The 21552-nt window shown below is 36.9% G+C and overlaps 2 protein-coding genes and 1 long non-coding RNA gene across 12 annotated transcripts in view; 2 read left to right on the top strand and 1 right to left on the bottom strand.

The window, feature by feature from the left end:
• Positions 1 to 657: 657 nt before the first annotated feature.
• Positions 658 to 3045, top strand: cfap97d2 (CFAP97 domain containing 2). Its single transcript, XM_053496287.1, has 5 exons — positions 658 to 753; positions 898 to 978; positions 2070 to 2188; positions 2304 to 2484; positions 2626 to 3045. The coding sequence occupies exons 1-5, from the start codon at positions 658 to 660 to the stop codon at positions 2692 to 2694; spliced, it is 546 nt and encodes a 181-aa protein (XP_053352262.1). The 3' UTR covers positions 2695 to 3045.
• A 5013-nt stretch (positions 3046 to 8058) lies between these two features.
• Positions 8059 to 9349, bottom strand: LOC128523952 (uncharacterized). Its single transcript, XR_008360478.1, has 3 exons — positions 9194 to 9349; positions 8723 to 8815; positions 8059 to 8605 (listed from the first exon to the last, which is right to left on the bottom strand). It is a non-coding gene; the product is annotated as an uncharacterized LOC128523952 (long non-coding RNA).
• An 898-nt stretch (positions 9350 to 10247) lies between these two features.
• Positions 10248 to 21552, top strand: part of pikfyve (phosphoinositide kinase, FYVE finger containing) — a 34108-nt gene continuing 22803 nt past the window's right edge. For 5 of the 10 annotated variants that reach the window (XM_053496187.1, XM_053496186.1, XM_053496182.1 and 2 more), the window contains exons 1-5: positions 11006 to 11126; positions 14603 to 14793; positions 15278 to 15316; positions 15536 to 15694; positions 20925 to 21034. In XM_053496187.1, coding sequence (XP_053352162.1) covers positions 11083 to 11126; positions 14603 to 14793; positions 15278 to 15316; positions 15536 to 15694; positions 20925 to 21034 — 543 coding nt within the window. In that variant the 5' untranslated portion in view covers positions 11006 to 11082. Of the gene's footprint in view, positions 10374 to 11005; positions 11127 to 14602; positions 14794 to 15277; positions 15317 to 15535; positions 15695 to 20669; positions 20801 to 20924; positions 21035 to 21552 lie in introns of those variants that run through there. The other 5 variants (XM_053496189.1, XM_053496188.1, XM_053496183.1 and 2 more) reach the window with 3 other exon arrangements.

Here is a 21552-nt window from a genome sequence, read left to right as displayed (position 1 = left end):
CAGTCTTCCTGTAGACTAATGATGAACAGTAAAATGTGACTCACCATCAGCTACATCGTACTCCAAATCTGCCCCTCTAGATGCATGCAGGTGCTACAGAAATGCAGATTGTTACTGAGAGCAAGTCACCACTTCTCTGTCCTTGGAATGTGGGGGTATGAGAAATGTCTAAAAACAGAACTCACTCACACAATTTAGGCTTTAGATGCCAAACCACTCCGTGTGACATATCAGGGCCAGGTACGTGTGTTCCATTTTGTTCCCATTAACTCCACTTACTTGTTCTGCCTTCTAGGGTACTCTGGTCTAATGCACTTTCAGGACACTGAAAATCCTGATTGGAGAGGAACATTAACTAGGGCAAGCTTTATATGGATAAGAGGGCAATTTCTGGGAGCTTTGTTTGTTGTCTCAACGCTTTAACCCGAACATATTACCTGATTATAGTCAGCAATTATACAGTACATAAACATCTGTAAATTAATCCCTATGAAGTAGCTCATTGTGTCAGAGACAATGTGTCGCCCTATTTCTGCTTCTCTGTGACTGTCATGACAACATCACACATGATAGACTCCAACCAGTCTGCACTAAGAGCTGTGATCAGTTTATGCCGTGCTTATTTCCATTGCTGGAGGTTTGACTCACACAACCACCATGGAACATAAAGCTCACCAATCTCTGCAACCATGCGCAAGCAAATACCTCCAGTACAGGTGGGATAAGAGCAGCTATGACATACATGATAAAAAGGTATGACAATCTGCAATACATTGGTCCATTTATTTCCTTTTTATTTTGGCAGTGAAAAAGACAAAAAAAAAAACTAAAATGAGAGCAACTCATTGTTACTGTGTATACAGATTACTTAAGTCATGCACTGTGTTACTTTTAAAGATTCAGTCTACAAAGGCAAAGGTTAACACGTCTCCACCTAAGATCTACAGTCACATTCTTGCGAAAAGGAAAAAGAGAATGGTAAGAGAAATAATTCATTGTTTAATCATTGTGTAACCTAAACTAAGCCTTCTTTTGTTCTTTGCGTAGTTCTTATTTTTGATACAGACGCTGCAGAGTTTATACGTAAACCTTTTTAAGGTAACCGTCTGTGTGGAGGATCACTTGTTCTCCCTGTCTTCTGGGTTATCTGGTTTCCTCCACCTATCCAGGAGCATTTTAGGTAGATTAATTAGTTATGCTAAATTGCCCTAAAAATGTGTGTGTGCTTTTATGACTCATATGAGGATAAAGTGGTTACTGGAAGTGATAATAATAAATGAACTTTGCTAAACAGCTTTCTTTCACTTCAGCATTCGAATGAGGATATAAATAATTCTCATCAATGTTGCATCACCTTTAAATAACATCAGAGATGCTCAACCGTGCCGTGGACCTAAAATTATACCACCTACGGGTTTCCTGATAAAGCTAAGACACTTTTCAAACACTTTTTTATGCTTTCCTTAGTTGGATAATATACAGCTCAGTGTTCGAGCTGATTTCTTTTAGAATGTACATTACCAGTCAAAAGCCTGGATACACCTTATAATTCAATGGTTTTCTCTGCATTGCGAACACTGCTGAAGACATCAAAACTATGAAATAAAAAATATGAAAAACAAACAAAAAAAAAAACGTTCTTTGTTACTTTAAGACAAGATGGTCAGTTCAGACAGAAGAATTTTGAAAATACTGTGACTTCAATTGCAGTCACAAAAACAATCATCACACAGTGGGATGAGACTAATTCTCATGAGAACCACACCAGGAGAAGAAGCCTGTGACCTCGGGAGGATGAGTTAATCCAGAGTTACTGTACTATACCAGACTCAGATGTCAACAGCACCTCAGATGAAAGCCTGCATGGATTCTTCACAAGCAGCAGATAGATCACAAAAACAACAGTTTAGACAAGATTATTTCATATATTGCATTCAGCATTCTTCTATACTGTGAAAAAAAGTTAAAGAAAGAAAGTCTGGCCCTGTAAAAACGTCCAGAAATTGTCACTCCATGTGCTCAACCAAAAAATAATAATAGTAATAATAATGTATGCTTTAATTCACCAGATGGAGGAAGAACGCGTTTCAAAGATCCAAAGAGAAAATCATATGCTACTGAATAAAATAACCCACATCAAGCAAACTGCTGGGCGAATTGACTGCAGAAATGAGTATGTGAATAAAAGGTAAGCATTTTATAGTCCTGGGATTTAAACTGACAACCTTCCCTAACACAGGACCACTGCCTGTCTTAAATTCAATTAAAGCAAATCTCCTAAAGCAAATATACCTCACACTCAGGCATGACACAGACAAAAGGCAAGAAGCACTGCTTGAAATTGTGAAGACGAATAAAATAATCCTCAGACGATTATCACAGTGCACATCGTACTACAGTGTAGAAGGGTGGAATGAACAGTGGTTAAAAACCCTTGATCATATGAAGAGCCTTGGGCGATTTCCACCATTAAGACATGTTCAGGTAAAGTATGAAGTACTATAGGCACAGTATTGTCTGTCAGTCATCGCCTTAACATGTTATCATTACATTTCTTGAGTACAACGTTATTGATTATTTGTATTCCATGCGCAGATTATTGATTGTTTTCTCTGCTCTGTATAGCCATCTGTAGATGTGTTGCCACAGAAGACCATGGTGTTATCTAAAGGGAAGGCAAATCACATGAGATAAAAACATGAAAAATGAGATAAATACAAGAAGTTGCAAGAAAGAAAATTGACCAATACTTTTAATTTAAATTTCAGATAATCGGCTTTTTATGAATGATCTTCTATAGAAGTCTAAAGCTAAAAATGCTTGTATTTAATAGACTACAGTATATTTGTCTGTAACTGACTTTTTCAAAACACTGCTATTACTATAATGTACAGGACGCAACTAGAACAATGTAGTACCTATTGTAATGTGCAGACATGCATGAAGAAGTTTAAAGAAGTGGAAACCAACACTGAAAACAAAATAAACAGTGGGAGACAATCAGCTATGACAAAGGGGATTTTCGAAGAGGATTTGAGGATCGAGAACAACGATTCATTTCAATAATAACGCAAATGCATTACTTTCAATTTCAGTTAATAAAGAAGCTATGCCCACTTTTGCATCACCTTCAGTACAGTCCTCATATCATGTGGTATACTTTATAATAGACTTTTACTTTAAAGCTGAAACATAATGATAGGTTACTATTAATGTAACCCTGCTTTGCTGAAACATGAACAGACTCGTTTATATGACTTGTTGGACTTGAAAGACCAGAGGGTGAAACACAGCACCAATAGGAGTTGAATACACTTTATATTTAATAATGTATTTTGTATCTGTAGAGGCATTCCAGGCTCCTTGATAGAAATTTGTTCTTGCATGTTGGTCTCGTTGTGTAGCCAGTGCTAAGCCATTTTCCACTGCAAAGATTAATCTTACAGACACATTAGGGCCACATCCCAAACCACATGGCAAACATATAACACTCATAGTTACAATAACTTTAGTGAGTTCAGTTTCTAGAACAACCTCTGGTAGTGTACAATGTTAGGTGTTCAGTAATTACTTTTTATTTTCACTTTTTCTTCTGAGGTATTTACAACGTCTTTAAGCAAGCTGTGAGATCTAATCTAGCAGGTCCTGGTATTGACTGATTTTAGCATTGATGGTGTGTGCACTTTCATTAATGGCTTTACAAAAAGATAAAAATGTGGATAGGTGAAAGAGTTAGTAAAACCTTTATCTCTGGCAGAATCCTTGTGATAACGTTGGCCAAATGGAATTCTAGTTAATTGGGAGCTAACATGCTTGTATAGTGAGTATGACATTTATTTTTGTGTTCAGGAAAATATGTATTTGATATGTAATTGAGGTGGAAGAATAAACTTCAAATCTGTCAATCGCTTTGAGAGCATGTCAGAATAGCTTTTGATCTGATCGTGAGCTATTGACACTCACTATGCTGGCAATTTATTTGCAACATAAAGTCAATGATATTTGTAAGATTTCTGTTGTTGTTCTTCCACTGGGGTTTTTTCTATAACACTTGTAACAGTGTGTGACTCAGTGTCATTGCTAGTATTTGACTGGTCCAGGCAGGTCTAACGGAAAAGGTTAGTATTTTCCATGTGGCTAATAGAGGTATGATCTCCAGTTTGAATTAAATGCTCTCAGTTTGAACACCTTAAATATCAATGATCAGGTAAAAGCTAATGACATCACTACATGTTTCCATCCAGATTGTGTTAGTGTTTTCTCATAATTTCCCTAGAATGTGTTAACTTTCTCATGCTTTCCCTTCTCTTTGAGTCCTTCCTCATTTCTTATGTGGCAATACTTCCTATGGTGCATCAACATATGGTGCATAAATGTTCCCCCTGTTGTTTCCACTTGATTTCTATAAAACATGCAAATGGCTTATGCTTTTTGACATAGATATAGAGGGTTGAGTGAGCATTTGGCTTAGAACTTAAATACCTCCTTGTTGGTGAATGAACTAGAGATCGCTCTCTTCATGATCACTATCATCCATCAATATTATAAGTAATAACATTAAGGACTTTTTTTTCCCAAAAAATTCCAGTAAAGCTGCAGTAAGTTTCTCATCATTCAACATATTTAATAGGAATTCCAGCGAAAGTTATTCATTCTGCTAGTCGAATGTTGGATATAAATTTTATGAAGAAATTTGCATCGGCAAAGAAATTTGCATCGGCATACAAAGCATTTTCAGTGTACGAACAAACAAACTGAACCGTGCGCCGGCTAATTTGTGTGTAGGTCCAGGAGCAGTTAAAAAATTGTTTGCGTCAGCCAAGCAGAGCAAGTTTAAGAATTTTTATGATTTTTTTTTTCAGTCAGCAAAAGCTGTTTTAAAAGAGTCAGCCCATGATAACAACATTGCCTTTGGAATGCGTTCAAAAGCTATGGGTTTTTTTTTGTAATATTGGTAATATTTTTGGGTGCTGGAACAGATTATCTGCATTTACATTATTTCTTATGGGAAAATTCATATCCCATATCCCCATCATCTCTACCATTTTATCCTGGATAAGCCTGGATAGCCTGGAGCCTATCCCAGGAGGCCTAGGGCACGAGGCAGGGTACACCATGGACAGGGTTCCAATCTATTGCAGGGCACACACAAATTCACTTATTTACACACTACAGGTAATTTGGGAACTAGGGCTGCAACAACGAATCAATTAAATCAATAAAAATCGATTACTAAAAGCGTTGGCAACGAATTTCATAATCGATTCGTTGTGTCGCGCGACACAAAGACATTCGATTATTAAAAAAAACTTTAGTTGAGCGCGGAGCGGTTGAACACACTCTGTCTCGCGCACTGATGCTAGCAGAGTTCAGCGCCTTATAGACAGGGCGGAGCAACAAAAAAAAAAAAAAACGAGCGGAGGTAGAGGAAACATACATAGCGAGGCAGAGAAATCCGTATTCGGGTAATTGTCTCCCCTGCTGGGTCTTAGTGCTTGTCTCTTACTGGTATAATCAACATCCGTGCACGCGTGTACTGTTTACTATAACACTGTGACCACGTGTGTGCGTGTAAAACATATTTTATTTTGTGTCTGTATGCGTGTGTGTACAGCGCGCATGTAAAGCAAAAGCAAGTCTCATTAGAGACGTTAAAAATACATTTTCTCTCTCTTCTCAAGGCTAAGCCTGCTCTTTGCCTGCTGATGGGTCGTTCATGAACGATTCGTTCTTTTTGAACGAATCTTTAACATGACTCAGATGAACGAGTAGTCTCGGAGAGTAATTAGTTCATTTTCTATTAGGCGCGCATGCGCAAAGCATCGCAAAACCTCCGTATGTTATATACAGGAAACAGCATTTAACGATTCTCAGCAATGAGTCTTCAAGTCTCGAGTCGTTTGTTCCTTTGTCATGTGACTGCCTTAGACCCTATGCGGTGCAATAAATTTAAAAGAACGAACGACACAGATTGGAAGATATAAGAGGTGAGCTACTCATTCTGTTTATTATAATATGTCCTTAGTTGCATTGTAATATTTTCATAATTGGAACTATAGCCAAAATTTTGTATGTAGACGTATTGGAGGGTTTTTTTTTTTTAAACGCAACATTTTAATTTATTTCCGATCAAAAGAATTAAATGAACGAAATGACTCAAAAAAAAGATTTGTTCATTCTGATGAACGAGATTTAAAGAACCGAGTCACTAAAATGATTCTACCTCCCCATCACTAGTGTGTGTCTGTGTGCGCACGCATCATTGGACACACACACACACACACACACACACACAGACCCCTCCTACTTTCACCTTCCTAGTGATAGTGACATGGGTCTGACAGGACTGGGACTGCTACATTTTGCTAACTTGCAGATAAGCAAGTAAGCAATGAAGATATAAAACAAAAAAAAGTCCTCACAAAAAGCTTTTTCTAAATAATAATAATAATATAAACAAAAGTATAATTATATAAATAATAGTATAAATAATGTAACAATTTACTGTTATTAAACTCAAAAATAATATACACATTAAAATAATATTCTTCCATAGTCAACAGCTATACAAACTGACATTATTTCTCACTTTTTTTTCTCCTCAACAGGTACAATTAAACACAACAGGCAGGTCAGCTAATGAACAAACAATGCTCAAAATATCAAAATCAATTGCACTGGCAATAAACCCATAAATACATTGCTTAACATTGCCAATTTGTCCCTCCTCATCAATTTCCTGCCTTCTTCATCACAGTTACTTTATGCATTGCATGCTACACACATAACTGAATTTAGCCAAGTTAGCTACTGAACACTATCCCAATTAGCAATTGCCATTAGTCTAAAAAACGAAATATAATACAGAAAACATTCGACATGTCAACAAAACATAAACAAAACATCTTCCCAAACATATATCAAGTTTATTTAAAAACCTGAAAAGCGTAAACATTCAAAGTAGCTGTAAAACGGAGATGTAAATAATCATAACAACCATAAGTTCCCGCCTCCTCTGCACGAGCTGACCGATAAATCTAACGCACCAAGAGAGGCGGGACTTAAGGCAGAACAGCCAATCATCAGCCGGGGTCATGTTTGAGAGGGAGGGGAGAGGAGAGCTGAAGTGAGCGTAGACAGAGTGGCCAGAGAAACGGAGGAGTGAATGTGAAGGCGTTTGTTCAAAACTGCGGGAAAACTGTAGAAAAAGTGTGGGTGTTGAACCCTCTTACCGGGAAAAGTGTGGGTGTTAAAACACCCACATCCCCCACGAGTGCGACAAACCTCACAAACACACACACACACACTTTCTCTCGGCTCTACACAGAAACACTGCTCTGTCGGGATTCTTTTCAAAGGTAAAGAAGGTACAAATTTGTTTTATTTTTACTTTACAGCAGTGATTCCGTTAGTGTTTTTAAAAATTAAATTTGGAGTGTTTTGGAATACGAGCCTGCTTCCGGAACGAATCATGCTCGTAATCCAAGGTTTCACTGTATATATTTGGCAGATGTGAAGCATACATGTCTATGTTTTTTGTTAGTCCATTTTTATTTTATTTTATTGTTATTATTATAACAGCTTAAGGAGCAACATGTTTGTGCACTTTATAAAGCTTTTAGTTTTGCTTTTGAATAAAGGGTTGGAATGAATGCTTTTCAAATAAAACCAAAAAAACAAGAAGGATTTAAGGACAATAAAGATCCTTGAATCCTTCTTGTTTTTTTATTTGATTAATCGTTTGATTTGTTGACTGATATTCTTGTGTTTTTTTAAACTGACACTTATTTCATTTGTGATGTAACCTATTCTTGTTAGGCGGTGTACAGCACTTTGGCCGACCTTGTTGTTTTTAAAGTGCTTTATAAATAAAGATTGATTGATTGAATCGGAAAAATAATCAACAGATTAATCGATTATTTAAATAATCGTTAGTTGCAGCCCTATTGGGAACCCAATTAGCGGAGGAAACTGGATTACCGGGAGGAAACCCACTAAACAGTTGGAGGACATGCAGACTTAATATGCACACAGACCCAACCCAGTGGGCACAAACTCGTGGAAACCACGTAAAGAAGACGTGTTTTCACCACGTGGAAAAGCCGGGTAATTTAGGCGTAAAAGGCAAGTCCAATTCCACGTGGATTTGACACATGGAATCCACGTGTTTTTTACCACTTGGAAAAGACATGGATATAAGCCCATGGAAAATACGTGTTGTGTTCAACGTAAATTCTGCAAAGTTTAAAATGTCTACAACATCAAGTGTAAAGCAGACACAAATTACATAAAAGTTGTAATAACCAATAATTTATTCATATTTCAAAACAAACAATACAAAATGCACATAAAAACTGGGTGTAGTGCATAATACTAAAATACCATAAAAATGTGAATACTAAAAGACTAATTAAACCAACAAAACATCTAAGAGAAGATAGAAAACTGTCTCAAACAGCAAAAGAAACAAAATTACAAAAACATTTACTTAACACTTAATAAATGACACTGCATCCAGCCTTTCTTTCCTCTTAGGTGCAAGGATTACTGGCAATGGTGCTGAGGGCAAAGGCTTCTGTAACATCATGCGCCTTTACTACACTGTCTGTCAAAGGACAAAAATGTTTAGTATAATTTAGATGCATGGACTGCAATTTATCAATACAATCATTGTTTTAATATAAAAAAAGACACGACCACAAGGCACTATTTAATTACTTACCAGTTATTAATTTGCACAGCGCTGTCAAATGATGTTTTATCCCCTCGTGATCCCTTCATGTTTAGTTGAAACATAAGTGAATTGGTAAGGAATCTAAAAGAAAACAAACTTATCTATTTATCTTCAAAGAAATAAATGGGTAGAGTAACCACATAAGTTACACTGAAAAGTTCCTACTTCTATTCTTAGAAATTCAATGGAACATATTCTGCAAGTAAATGTTAGTGTTCACTGTCAGAACTCCTCAGTGCATATATATTATACATGGTGATGGTGCTGCATTTATGACAAATTATACCTGTTCAACAAATACTAGCCTGTTTTTATGATTTTTGACAAATTAACGTTTGCAATCGCCTGTTATGCTTCGAAGCCTACGTTAGCTACATACATAGATTCACAATCAAGCTAACCGCGTCGGTTAGAACCTACACTAACTGCCACAGAACATACTAGAATATTACTGCTTACCTCAGTGCTCACCCTGTAACATCACACACAAATGTTCTCTGTATGAAACACGATTGCCACGGGTACTTTGTAACTTCAACAGACCACAAATTTAAACAAATTTCGAAGTTTCTAATTTCTTTTTATTAGCTATAAATGTTTCGCGCTTCCACTTAAAAAAACGAGATCCAGGAAAGGCTGTTCACTGCGCATGCTCAGTACCACTCGCTAGACTGCAAAGTCACGAGTGACTTTGCAGTCTAGCGAGTGGTACTGAGCATGCGCAGTGAACAGCCTTTCCTGGATCTCGTTTTTTTAAGTGCCTATGTGTCGCCTCTGATGGCACATCGTGTTCTAAACTACTTTTTAGTTTGCAAATCCAGTATACGTTGTAGTCAGATGTGGCATTTAGGCGATCAGTAATACATTTTGAAAATGCCATTTTAGAACACATTTTGGCTCATGTGTTCAACTTTAGAACACATTGGACGCGTCATATGCGTCATTTTATTTTAGAGTGTGTTTAATTTTAATTAATGATTGTCACATTTATGTAAAAACATACAAAATATGCATTCAAAATTAGATCAAGCAACCATCAATAGGTGGTACGAAATTATTTTCCACGTGATATCCACGTGGAAATGCACGAAGAATAATGTAGAACTAAAACTCCATGTGGATTCCACATTAATTTAGAACAGGTTTTCCACGTGCCTAAAACCACGTGGAATCAACGTGGATATCAGGTGAAAATTGGTGGATCCACCACTTCACCAAATATCCACCAGAAATCCACGTGGATTACATGTGTTGTGCCCGCTGGGAAGGCACCTGAAGGTGTAAGGCAACAGTGCTAACCAAATTTACTTATTTATTTTTTTTTATCTTTTTTATTTTATTTTTTTCATTTTTTTTTTATTTTAAAGTATTATTTACGTCATGTTACATGGCCAGTTTGTTCGCTGAAATAGATGAGTAACGTCTTGTCTCGTGATGAAAAACAGTGATCGAGCACTGTGCGATCGATTACTTCTGTCTGCACAGTTGAGCCTCCCTTTTCTGGCTCGCTAGCGGGTTAGCACAACTGATCATGTGAAGTGGATTAAAAATGTCGCCCGGTGTCAAGGAATAACGCGTATTTCATCGTGGTTCGTGTGATCGAGTTATGCTGTAGGAAAAAAAACATAAAGAACAACAGGTAAAACAGCGGTGGTTCTTTAGTCGTAGTTGTATGACGGAGTGATATTGATTGTGGGCTTGATGGTCTGATGTGAGCTGGAAGGCGGCTAACAGAGGAGGATGAGGAGGAGAAGAAGGAGGCAGGTTGATGATGATGATGATGATGGTGTTTGTTTGGATTGGTATTTAACAATCTGGTGGTTAAAATCTTTGGGCTACCACGGCTGAGTTATATAATCATCAACACTGCAAGATTAGCTGAAACAGGTTGTCACCATGGTTATGTCTGTGTTTATTATGATGCAGCTAACGTTGTGACAGTTAATAATAAATAAAGTGCTAGTTTGAAAGTGAGATCACTGTTCAGAATGTTGTGTAGATCCATAGCTGATCGTCCCTGTGTGCTGGAACAGGTAAGCGAAAGTGGCTGATTTAGCACGCTAGCGGTGTAAAACCGACAGGGGAAGTTTCAGATCTGTTTAAACTAAGGCTGACTTTTAGGCTGTATAGGAACTTTCAGGTTGACATGACGCGTAATAATCGCAGGCGATCTGGCAGGAGTGGATGCAGAAGCAGAGCTGTGATGCCTGAATGATCAGCTGTGTGATGTGTGTGTGGTTTTTTTTGTACATCACATGACCTGCTGATCTGCTGATCTGTACTTTGTGCTGATCTGGAAGTCAGTCTCATTCTCCGGCTTTTCCTATAAGTTTAAATGATCTCTCATTATGACGTGTTCTCTCCGATCTGGCTCGGTCGCGTTCACTAAACGGTAAGATGTCATTTTCAGTGCTCTGCTTTGCAGCGTGCGTTAGTTGTGTTCTTGCCATGTAGAGTATGCAAACCGGAAGTGACCCGTTATCTTATTGCTGGCTTGACTCGGGAAGTGTGAACAATCTGCTAAAAGAGCTTGGGTTTACCATCAATTAAATATAATGACATTTTAAAGGCCATGACTGTGCATTCACATTGTCAGTCACACATCTGTTTTTGATTGATTGATTGATAGATTGTCTGATTGATTGAGCACCGGAAGTGAAAGTCGGCGTCTGAACAAACCGGAAGGAAATTACACAGTGTGTCCACCTTAAACCTTGTTTTTCAGCTACAGTCCATTTTAGGATTATGTAGATTATCCGATTAATCTAAAATTATATGATCAATTGTTTCCATGGAAAATCCCCCTATTATAATGTTTGGGTTACCTGTAGCTTCCTTCTACTGTCCCTTACTCCCAGAAATGTGATTGTAATTCTTTAAAAAAAATAAATATATATATTTTTTAGGAATTTATCTTCCGGAAGTACATTTACACAACACAACACAACACATGTTACACACACACACACACACACATACATTATGTTGAACACTTTTGATATAATGTTCATTCATTTTTATTAAAATAAATATACACGTCAAATCAAGTGGGCTGTTATCGTCTTTTCAACCGTATACAGTTCCATCTGAGCCACAGTGAAACAAAATTATTTTTCTCCAGATCCAAGGTGCTACTTACAACATAAATTAACAAAACTTGTTAAAAACTATATAAAAAAGACAAAAAAAAATCAAACAGGCATCCAAGAAGCAAGTTCACCAAAATATTTTTAGAGTAAGTAAAGCTTAGCCCTTAATACGTTGTTAACTTTACTTTAGCTGCTTTAAGTGTAACAACTCGCCCAGGAGTAGAATGAGAGAGAGTTGTTCTCAACAGATCTCTATACAGCACAAAAGACTAAACAGTCTTTCAGAAGTGCCAAGTCGGCCAAGTCATGATTCCGTTGAAGTTTGACCCTTCTTTTATCTTTTAAACCAGAGGTTACCCATGACTTCGCTCACATGCAGATCCTGACGCCGGCGTGCTGTTATTACCTGCGAATGAAGTGTGTAGTCAACTCGCTGCCGCTTCTCATGCTGCTTCATTGTTTTGGCAGATATACAGTATTATTCCCTTACAGTATGACATGAAAAGTGCTGACGCTGTTTGTTGTTAAACGTGAAGGATTCCTGCTACACTGGATGCCGAAACACTGGCCAAATGTAATTTTGGTTTTATATAAATTGAACCATAATTCATATTATGCTAGAAAGATATTTTGTATTTTAGGATTTCTAACAATATCCCTCTGGGACAATCTTCCTAATCAGAAATTTCTTCAACTCTACACTTCTAGGCCTACTTAAAGGTGGGTATATTCCTGTCCGAAAGGAGGAAGCAAATAAAAGTCATAATAATGACAACAGATTTTGGTGCATACATTTTCATCATAAAACTATGAGACTGTGTTGACTTCTTGTACACTACCAGTCAAAGGTTTTGGACACACCACCTAATTCCAGGGCTTTTCCTGATTTTCCTTTCTTTCTATATTGTAGAACAGTACTAAAGGTTTCCAAAATAGGCAGGAATCTCCTTTGAACAGTTAATATTGAGATGTGTCTGTTACTTATGCTCTATAAAGCATTCATAACAGCTCTAATCTAAGGAGGTGATTTTTTAGGCGGCCAATGAATTCTGCAGTCGAGGTAAAATTTGCTTCTGCTTTCCTGGGATGGTTTTCATGAGAGCCAGTTTCATCATGGTGCTTGATGGGTTTTGCAAATGCACTTAAAAATACTGTTCTTTCAAAGAACTATTCCAAAACAGCTGGCCATTGTGTCCTAAATAAAAACTGTTGGTGGTGTTATTAATTACCTAACTCCATATGTGTTATTTTATAGTTTTGGGGAAAAAATCCAGTATTGTCCCAGAATGTAGAAAATAAACCCAAGCTTATGTCCAAACATTTGACTGGTACTGTTTGTCAGGAGGCTGCAACTGCTTAGAATTCTAAACTATGAGAAGCTGCAATGGATCCAAAAAATATATATTTTTTACCTAAGCTGCTTTGATATTGTTTTTCCTATATCAGAGTCCATGATTGCCAAAAGTCAGATCCGCAGACGTGCACACTGTATATAAAATTTTTTCTCTTTTTTTTTCATAGCAGAGCACATGACCAGAGTGGGTTATGTCACAGGGCTGGTCTGCACACACATTTAAGCATAGTTTTTGTTAGAAGTATTGTACAGAAGTGGTCAAAAGTATTAAGGCATCATATAGTGTGCCATGTATTATAGCTCTTCCTGTGGAGAAAACAGGTGTTTTTCATTAATTAGTTTTCGTCTATCTGGCTTAAGAGTTTCTAAAGTAATTAGAATCAGGTGGTGTAGTTTAATTTAAGGAACAACATGTGGCACTTTTAAAACTTTTACTCTCTGAAGCCGGGTGTCCACCTTTAAACAAGAATGCCCAAACCTTGGGAATTCTTAAGTGAATTGTGAACTTCTGTGATAAATTTCAGGACATGATCTTCAGGAAGTAATCAAACATGCATGGATTGAGCGAGTGACACATTCAGAGTACTGTAGAGATCTGTTTGACTCCATGCCCAGCCGGATCCAGGTTTCGAAGAATAAAATGTTTGCTGTATAGCAATTTCGATGCATAAAATAACAAATTATTCATAATACCTTAATTGTCATAATTTAATTTTTTTGAGAAATCATTAAAACATCGAATTTTAGTTGTCTCAATACTTTTAACGATTACTGTATAGCATGCACATTCCTTTTGATAAAAAAATCATAATGACATACTGTACATATTTGAAAACTGACCATGTCTATAAGTAACAAATGGAAAAACTAATAAAAAGTGGATTTTCTAGAAAGATTAAGTATTTATAAGTTGGACGCAGTACAGGGTTATTAAACTAGTGTGTAAAGAGTTGACATGTACAGTAAGATGTGCTGATATTCTTAGCTTTTTCATTTTCTGTACATGATGGTATTAAGCAATGTCCTTTTTGTGGTTTGAAAGGTTTAGTGGTTTGTCCTTTTCAGTTAAATGACATTAGCTTACACGGCAAAAGCATACAGTACTACTGTAAATGTGACCATGTAATGACGGTTGTTTGACAGCTATGGGGTTTAAACTACGAAAATTGGTTGGAAAACTTGGGTTGGCTCAAAGAGTTTGTGCGAAATGTCACGTTAAACATTCAAACCTGGAACTGAAACGTTTTGGAGACCAGAAAAAGAGTCGGAGCAATTCTTTGAGACAAGAAAATTAACTCCAGGCGTTTTGTTCCTTTTTAAAGAGAACCTGTGGTCTAGTGTAAAACACAAAACCCTGACACCAGTGTCATGTGAAATGATGTGTTGCTCACAGAAGTTACAGTCACTTATGTTGTTGTTTTCCAGGGGCAGTGATATGGCTGCTGACGACAAATCCGTGTCATCCTCGTCCACGCTGGACTGGAACGTCGAACCGCCATTGTCTCCCACCAGCCCCTCTCACCTGACTCACTTCAAACCCCTCACCCCGGATCAGGATGAGCCCCCACTGCGGTCGGCCTACAGCTCCTTAGTCAGCCTTTTCCGCTTTAACAGAGGTGATTGATAGGGTTTCACAAACCTTCCCCAGCAATCTTGTCTTTTATTGTAGCTCAGACAATTCTAGATCTTTATGAGACTGTATCATGTCCAGAGTTAACAATTTCTGTTTATGTCTGATTAAAAATAAGATGTGACAATGTAGATTATTCATTATGCATTCAACTTTAGAGCCTTTTCACTTTTCATGCTTGGATATTAACATCGCCAAGAGTTTGAAGTTATGTGATGTAGATGGAGCAGTGCTATGAGCACAGTGAGAAATTAATACACACCGTTAATACACACGGTTCTCCAACCTCACTTTAACCAGCTTGCTTTCTTTCACTTAATGGGTTATATCAGAAAAGAGCTGGAGAAGGGCCCACATCAACATTTGTTGATAATTTTTAAATAAAATTATGAAAAAAAAAAATCTTTAAACCAGGAGGAAATGTAATTACACTGATTAAATATCTAATTTCTGCCTTTTATTCTTTTTAGAAAAGTCAGGTGCAAACATTGCACCAGCAAAAAAGCTTGGTAAGTCTGGCCCTTGTCATACAAAGAATATAAGCACAGCTAGGAATTGTTAAAAAAAAAAAACACACACACACACACACACACAATTCAGGGGGAAGCAGATTGGCGGTGTTTGGTGTGATTCCACTGAAACAGCTAACCATCCCATCATAAGTGACGTGTTTCCGTGACCGGGGGCTGAATTTCAGTCTTCTTGCTTTCTTACTGGTGTGCACACAGAGGAAGGTCGGCCTCCTTCAGCGGCGGAGAAGTCCGAGTCTGCTGCACCGTCGCCACAGGGCGAGCGCCGCACATGGGCCAGTTCCTCGCTGAACACACATGGCACCGGGACACACAGGAAACACTCCGACCTGGTCAGGAGAACATCTACAGCCTCAGGTATAACACACACTTTGGCTTTGAATTTGTCATAATGGTGCGTTTTCATCATTCAGTGACCAAACTGAACTGTAAGTTGCGTACACTTAACTGTATTTCTGTATATCTGTAAATGCTTTATTAAAGGAAAATGGCGTCTTAGGTATATAAATATTTTTAAGTCCCATGTCACACTCTGATTATGACCATAAAGTTCCTATTGTGTCCTAAAAATATAGAAGAATGCTGTGGGAACAGAATCAAATTGGAAAATGTGCTTTTATCCAGTTCATACTATTTCCTAGCCATGACGCCGTCATTTTCTCAGTGCACTAACTTCCTATCAAGCACGTGATCATGTGTTTACCAGATCCACATGGGACTGAACCACATTACTGCTATGTCCAATCAGATTGCAGATAGCACACACTTATGTTGTCACTGCATCCGGTGAGCCAATCCGTATAATTACCGAGACATATACAGTGCTTTTCATTACGAAGTGATGGATCCAGTATTTATACAAAATTTCTTGAACATGACATGGACGTGCTTAGCACCAGAAGAACCTAATATAGACTCAATGTGGTTCTGTGATGTGGTTGGGATGTACAGTGCCATGGTCATAGCACAAGCCTGAAGAGACCATTGTGAGAAGTCCATCAACAGAGCAAGTAGCATCCCATTGAGAACTTGGACAAAAAGCCACCTAGTCTGTCGCCATGTTTGTAATACAGTACATCAGTGAAGTCAATAAGAGGTATTGGTTACATCGTTAAATGGTCATACCATCGTTAATATATGCGTATTAAGTTTCAATTACATTTGTGATTGAGCTTCAATTACATCCTCACCAGGTGATTTTTTTTCAAACATAAAACAAGATAAAAAGCAAGGCAGCTGCACATACACAGAGATAATACTACAGTATGTCCTTGCCGGTTTCTACTGCATTCTTGCCAAGTTGACCAAGCTATTACTGTGTTCATGCAGTTTTCTACAGGTGTAGTAGGAACTTGGATTAATGTGACATAACAAGTGTATAACCCAGTATTACACGAAAGCACACATACATGCACCATGTGGCGTACAAAAGTATAAACGATATACATTAGTAAATCAGCTTATATGCTTGTAAAACGCAATAATGAGAAAATAATTGCTAAGATGAATCATGGTGCACCTTCTCCTAATATTCTGGTCAGTAGCTTATAATCTTATTGTACTGAAAATTGGTCGATGACATTTTCAGCAGTGGTTTTAAAAGTATCACTATGGATTTCTTTTTTTCTGCCCTATTTTTCTGACCTTTATTACATTTTAAAAACTAATTTTCTTAGTGTGGGGTGACATTTCAAATGTTCTGAAGCAGTTCCCCAATGTGGATGTTTGCTACAGAGCAGACATTATCAAGCCTGAACTAAAAATAAATAAATAAAGAAAAAACAAAAATAAGAAAGTAAAAAACCCTCTAATACATTTTTAAAGTTAGATCTGAGGAAACCTCTCAAAGGCCAGGTTTGAAATATAGATTTTCTATTATGATAAGCGGAGAGGAATTTTGTAAACCTGTCTGCTATTCAGTTATATTGCAAATATTGTTAAAGGAACTGTTATAATAATAACAATCATGATTTTATAGCATTTTATTTCATCAATATTCATAAGTATACGATGTATCTTTAGATTAGAGATGACTAATATTCCCTAAAAAATTCTTTTAAGGTTTATGGTGGTCCTGTCAATCAAAAGTGAAAAAAAAAAAAAACATTGCTCTTCATAATAAGTTTATCAAAATATTTTTTGTCCAAGGTTACTAAAGCCTTGCAGTGAAATGCTGGGTTTGTTCGTTATATATGTATATATAATCAGCTACTTGACATGTATATGAATTATTAACTTTAATTAATTTTGTCTTTGGTAAATTGCATTAAGAAGTCAAAAGATAGGACATAAATCCTCTGTGAACCTATTTCTCAGATCTTGGCTCAGGACTCAATAATGTAATCTGGCTCCTCTCTCTCATTGGTACTAATAATAATAATACATCTTTTAAATTAAACTGCTTGTTTATATGTTGTAGTTCTTCTATCTAGTCTTTTATTGGTTATGTCCCACACGTTTGTTTTGTTGTTTTACAGTAGAACATTGCAACTAAACTTAAACTTTAATTCTCAGCATGGCTTAGAGATCAGTACTAACTGAGCAAGCTGATCATCATCTGACCCTAAGATGCACTGTAAAACTTTATCATAATGGAATTTCTCATCCAGATGTTATAACTCAGCTAATATGTCTCTGTTCATTTAAAAATGCCGAACCTTCTACAATTTGCACCCACTTGCTACAGGCTTCTCAAGTTTAAACAAGTTCTCAAATGCTTTTTTCTATTCTTTCTAGATCTGGTCATGATGACAATTCTTTCATTCACCAACTACAAATAAACATTAAGTTTAATTAAACAGTATAACCTCGAACATACAGTAGCAGTATAAACGTGAAGAGGGAGCTACACTACCTCTTTCTAACAGTAGGGGGCTGTCAAGTGCTGTTTTAGAGACTGGGTGTTATGGTACAGTATAGCAACAGTGTAACTATACCGTATTTATCTAATATATTCTAAGGGGCACAAGTGGAAATGCTTTCGTTTTGCACTGTTTGCTTTTTTATAATTTAAATACTTTTTAAAAAATAATTTAATACATCAGTTTGCATTATAAATTATATTATTGATTCAGGGAATCTTTTACATCCTCTTTTTGCTGTGATGATGGCGTATGCTTAAGCGTGGACCAGTTTTAGATCAAATCCACATGATAGCTGAACACATGATTCAATGGACATGATTAGACATGAGGAAAATGTGACTTTATGCACAAAGCAGTCAGTGTGGTCAATGACACGCATTTGCTTCCTTTTAAATCGAGACCTAGAAATAGTGCGGAATCTTGATAGTATATAGTTATATAGTTTCAATATGGACATATTGAAAATTACTTTCTTTTTTAATGTTTGAGAATTCCAAACTCTCTGTTTGTAGGAATTTTTTCACATTTTTAAATCACTATTTTGTTGTACAGAAAATATACAGTAGTAATATATTTTTTCGTGGCCAGTGATATGAACTTTCTAGTGAGTACACAGGCAACACAAAGGTGTTCTGCCAGGTACAGTATATTATATATTATATATATCAAAATATATATCAAATCTAAATATTAAGCTTTTCTTCTTTTCATGTCTTCTGTTCACAGAGGAGTGGAAAGGTGAGGGGCTTTTGGTGTGTGTGTGTGCGTGTGTGTTTCTCCTTTTTGTGATTTGTGTGCTGAGAAAATGGTTTGATGCTTGAAATCATTTAACCAATGCTTGTTTATTAATACTATTTTTAGTAGGGGTGTGTGTGTGTGTGTGTGTGTGTGTGTGTGTGTTTGTGTGTGTGTGTGTGTGTGTGTGTGTGTGTGTGTGTGGTTTGGAACTTAACCTTATATATCAGGGGTGTTCAACTAAACTTTGTGAGGGTCTTGTTATATAAATACTTGCTTCCAATGTTCCAAAGAAGCATTTGTTTTGAATTTGGGGAAGTCTAGGGGGAACAGCCACATGCTTTTCTGTCCATTCTTTTTTTATTTTTCTTTGACTGTTCTTTTCTTTGTGATTAAATAGTGTACTGATCAGTTCAGGGATTAACTAAGAATGGTATTCTGTTCTATTCCGTCCTATTAGGTTATTTTAGACCTAATGTATTTAGTAAGTCTCAGGTCTAAGGAAACAACAGACAGCCAAATAATTTAGATAAATGCACATGATTGGATAAACTGCAACAGAGGATCTGCACAATCTACCCATTTGCATTTATTGGCTTTGTTAAAATATTTTTCAAGTACTTGTGAAAAGTAGTGTTGTGAAAAGGTATTTGCCCTTTTTTTCATCACACTTAAATAATTGAGATCATCAAACAGTTTTTATTGTTACACAAAGATAACTGAGTAAATACAAAATGCAGTTTTTTATTTATGATTTCATTTATGTATTTAGGGGGGAAAGCTGTCTACCTACCTTGCCCTATGTGGAAAATCATTATACAAAAGATTTAAGCACAGCTAGGAATTGCTTAAAAAAAACCCACACACAATTTAGGGGGAAGCAGATTGGCAGTGGTGGGTGTGATTCCACTGAAACAGCTTCATTTTCTGCTTAGAAAAATCCTTATAATCAACTGCAATCAAGCGTTTGCGATAACTAGCAATGAGTCTTTCACATCACTGTAGATGAATTTTGGCCCACTCTTCTATGCAGAATTGCTTTAACTCAGCCAAATTGGATGGTTTTCGAGCTTGAACGGCCTGTTTAAAATTATGCATCTCAGTCTGGACTTTCACAAGGCCACTCCAGAACCTTTTTTTTTTTTTTTGAGCCATTCAGAGGTGGACCTAATGGTGTGTTTTGATCCTGATCATTGTCCTGCTGCGTAATCCAAGTGCGTTTGAGGTTGAGGTCACAAACTGATGGCCGGACATTCTTTTTGAGAATTTTCTTGTACAGAGCAGAATTCATGGTTCCATCAATTAAAGGCAGTCACACAGGTCTTGTTTTATTTTTCACATAGGGCCAGGTAGGTTTGGACAGCTTCTTTATCTTGATAAATTGAATCACCAGTCATCAAACTGCAGTTTGTATTTCCTGTGTTATAGTATATGATATTAAAACTTGTTTGATGATCCATATTATTTAAGTGTGACAAATATGCAAAAAAAACAACAACAAAAAAAACAACAGAAAAGGGGCAAAAACATTTTTTCCACTGCACTACAATTCACTTTGAGGTTTGCTGGAAGACCAGTTGAAGACCCCTGTTTTACAGCATGTCGCATTATAATTCCTTTTTTTTAATTTCTTTTTTAATGACCATTTTAGCTATTGTTGGCTCAACACTTCCTAAAACATGCAACATCTGGACTCGCATCCCCTTTTTTTGCAGTTTTGTTTCTATTCTTTCACCATTCAATTTTTTTTTGTGTTGACAAAACTATTTAAAGTCTTATAGCAATTCACAACAGCTGTCATTGTGTTCTGCTTTAGGCTTCCCATCAGATCATGAGTTGGTATGCGACCATTTTTTTGAAAGAGGTGAATGAGACAGATTGAGTTGACAGTAAGCATGAGTGGTGTGAATACAATGAATTGCATGTTCACTGATCATCCTTTACTTTTTACACGTCGCACATATTTCCTGTATCTTTTTTTTCCCCAGAGGGACGACGAAAGTCCGAGACTCCGCTTGGGAGCCATGACCCACGCACCGCAGTCCAACTCCGTACTGCTCTGAAGAGGCTGAAGGAGATCATGGAGGGAAAGAGCCAGGTACGGATATGTGGTTTTATATTCTGTCCTCTTATGCTTTTTAGACAAAATTGAGTTAAACAGGTAGATTTCCATGCATGGCAATGCCAACGTCTGATATTGAATATGATTAGGAACAAAAAAAATGCTTAGAATGTGATGTAATAAAATAATGTGCATGCACTTACTGAGCAATTTATTAGGAACATTATACTACCTAATACTCTAATAACAGCCTCAGTTTTTCATGGCATGGATTCCACAGGATGGTTAAAACATTGATTTGACATTCTAGTCCATGTTGATACCATTGCATCACACAATTCCTGCTGATTTTCCAGGTTCACTTTGATGCTATGAGGCTCTTGTACTACCACACCCCAAAGGTGTTCTGCTGGATTCAGATCCAGTAACTGGGAAGGCCACTGAAGATTTTCGAACCAGCTGTTGTGTCCTTGAAACCAGTTTAAAACCAATGAAACCAGTCAAACAGTCTATGGCATTCAAGTGATGGCTGACTGATATTACAGGCCCAATGT

Source organism: Clarias gariepinus, chromosome 5 (assembly GCF_024256425.1).
Source record: "Clarias gariepinus isolate MV-2021 ecotype Netherlands chromosome 5, CGAR_prim_01v2, whole genome shotgun sequence".
Classification (NCBI taxonomy): Eukaryota; Metazoa; Chordata; class Actinopteri; order Siluriformes; family Clariidae; genus Clarias; species Clarias gariepinus.
This window is presented reverse-complemented; position numbering and strand designations above follow the sequence as displayed.

Bases quoted from the DNA above. Each gene is read 5' to 3' on its own strand.
- cfap97d2 (XM_053496287.1), top strand. From the start codon at position 658: ATGGAACATAAAGCTCACCAATCTCTGCAACCATGCGCAAGCAAATAC. The intron at 979-2,069 runs GTAAGAGAAATA...TTAATTCACCAG, and splicing joins CGAAAAGGAAAAAGAGAATG to ATGGAGGAAGAACGCGTTTC. The intron at 2,485-2,625 runs GTAAAGTATGAA...TGCTCTGTATAG, and splicing joins CACCATTAAGACATGTTCAG to CCATCTGTAGATGTGTTGCC.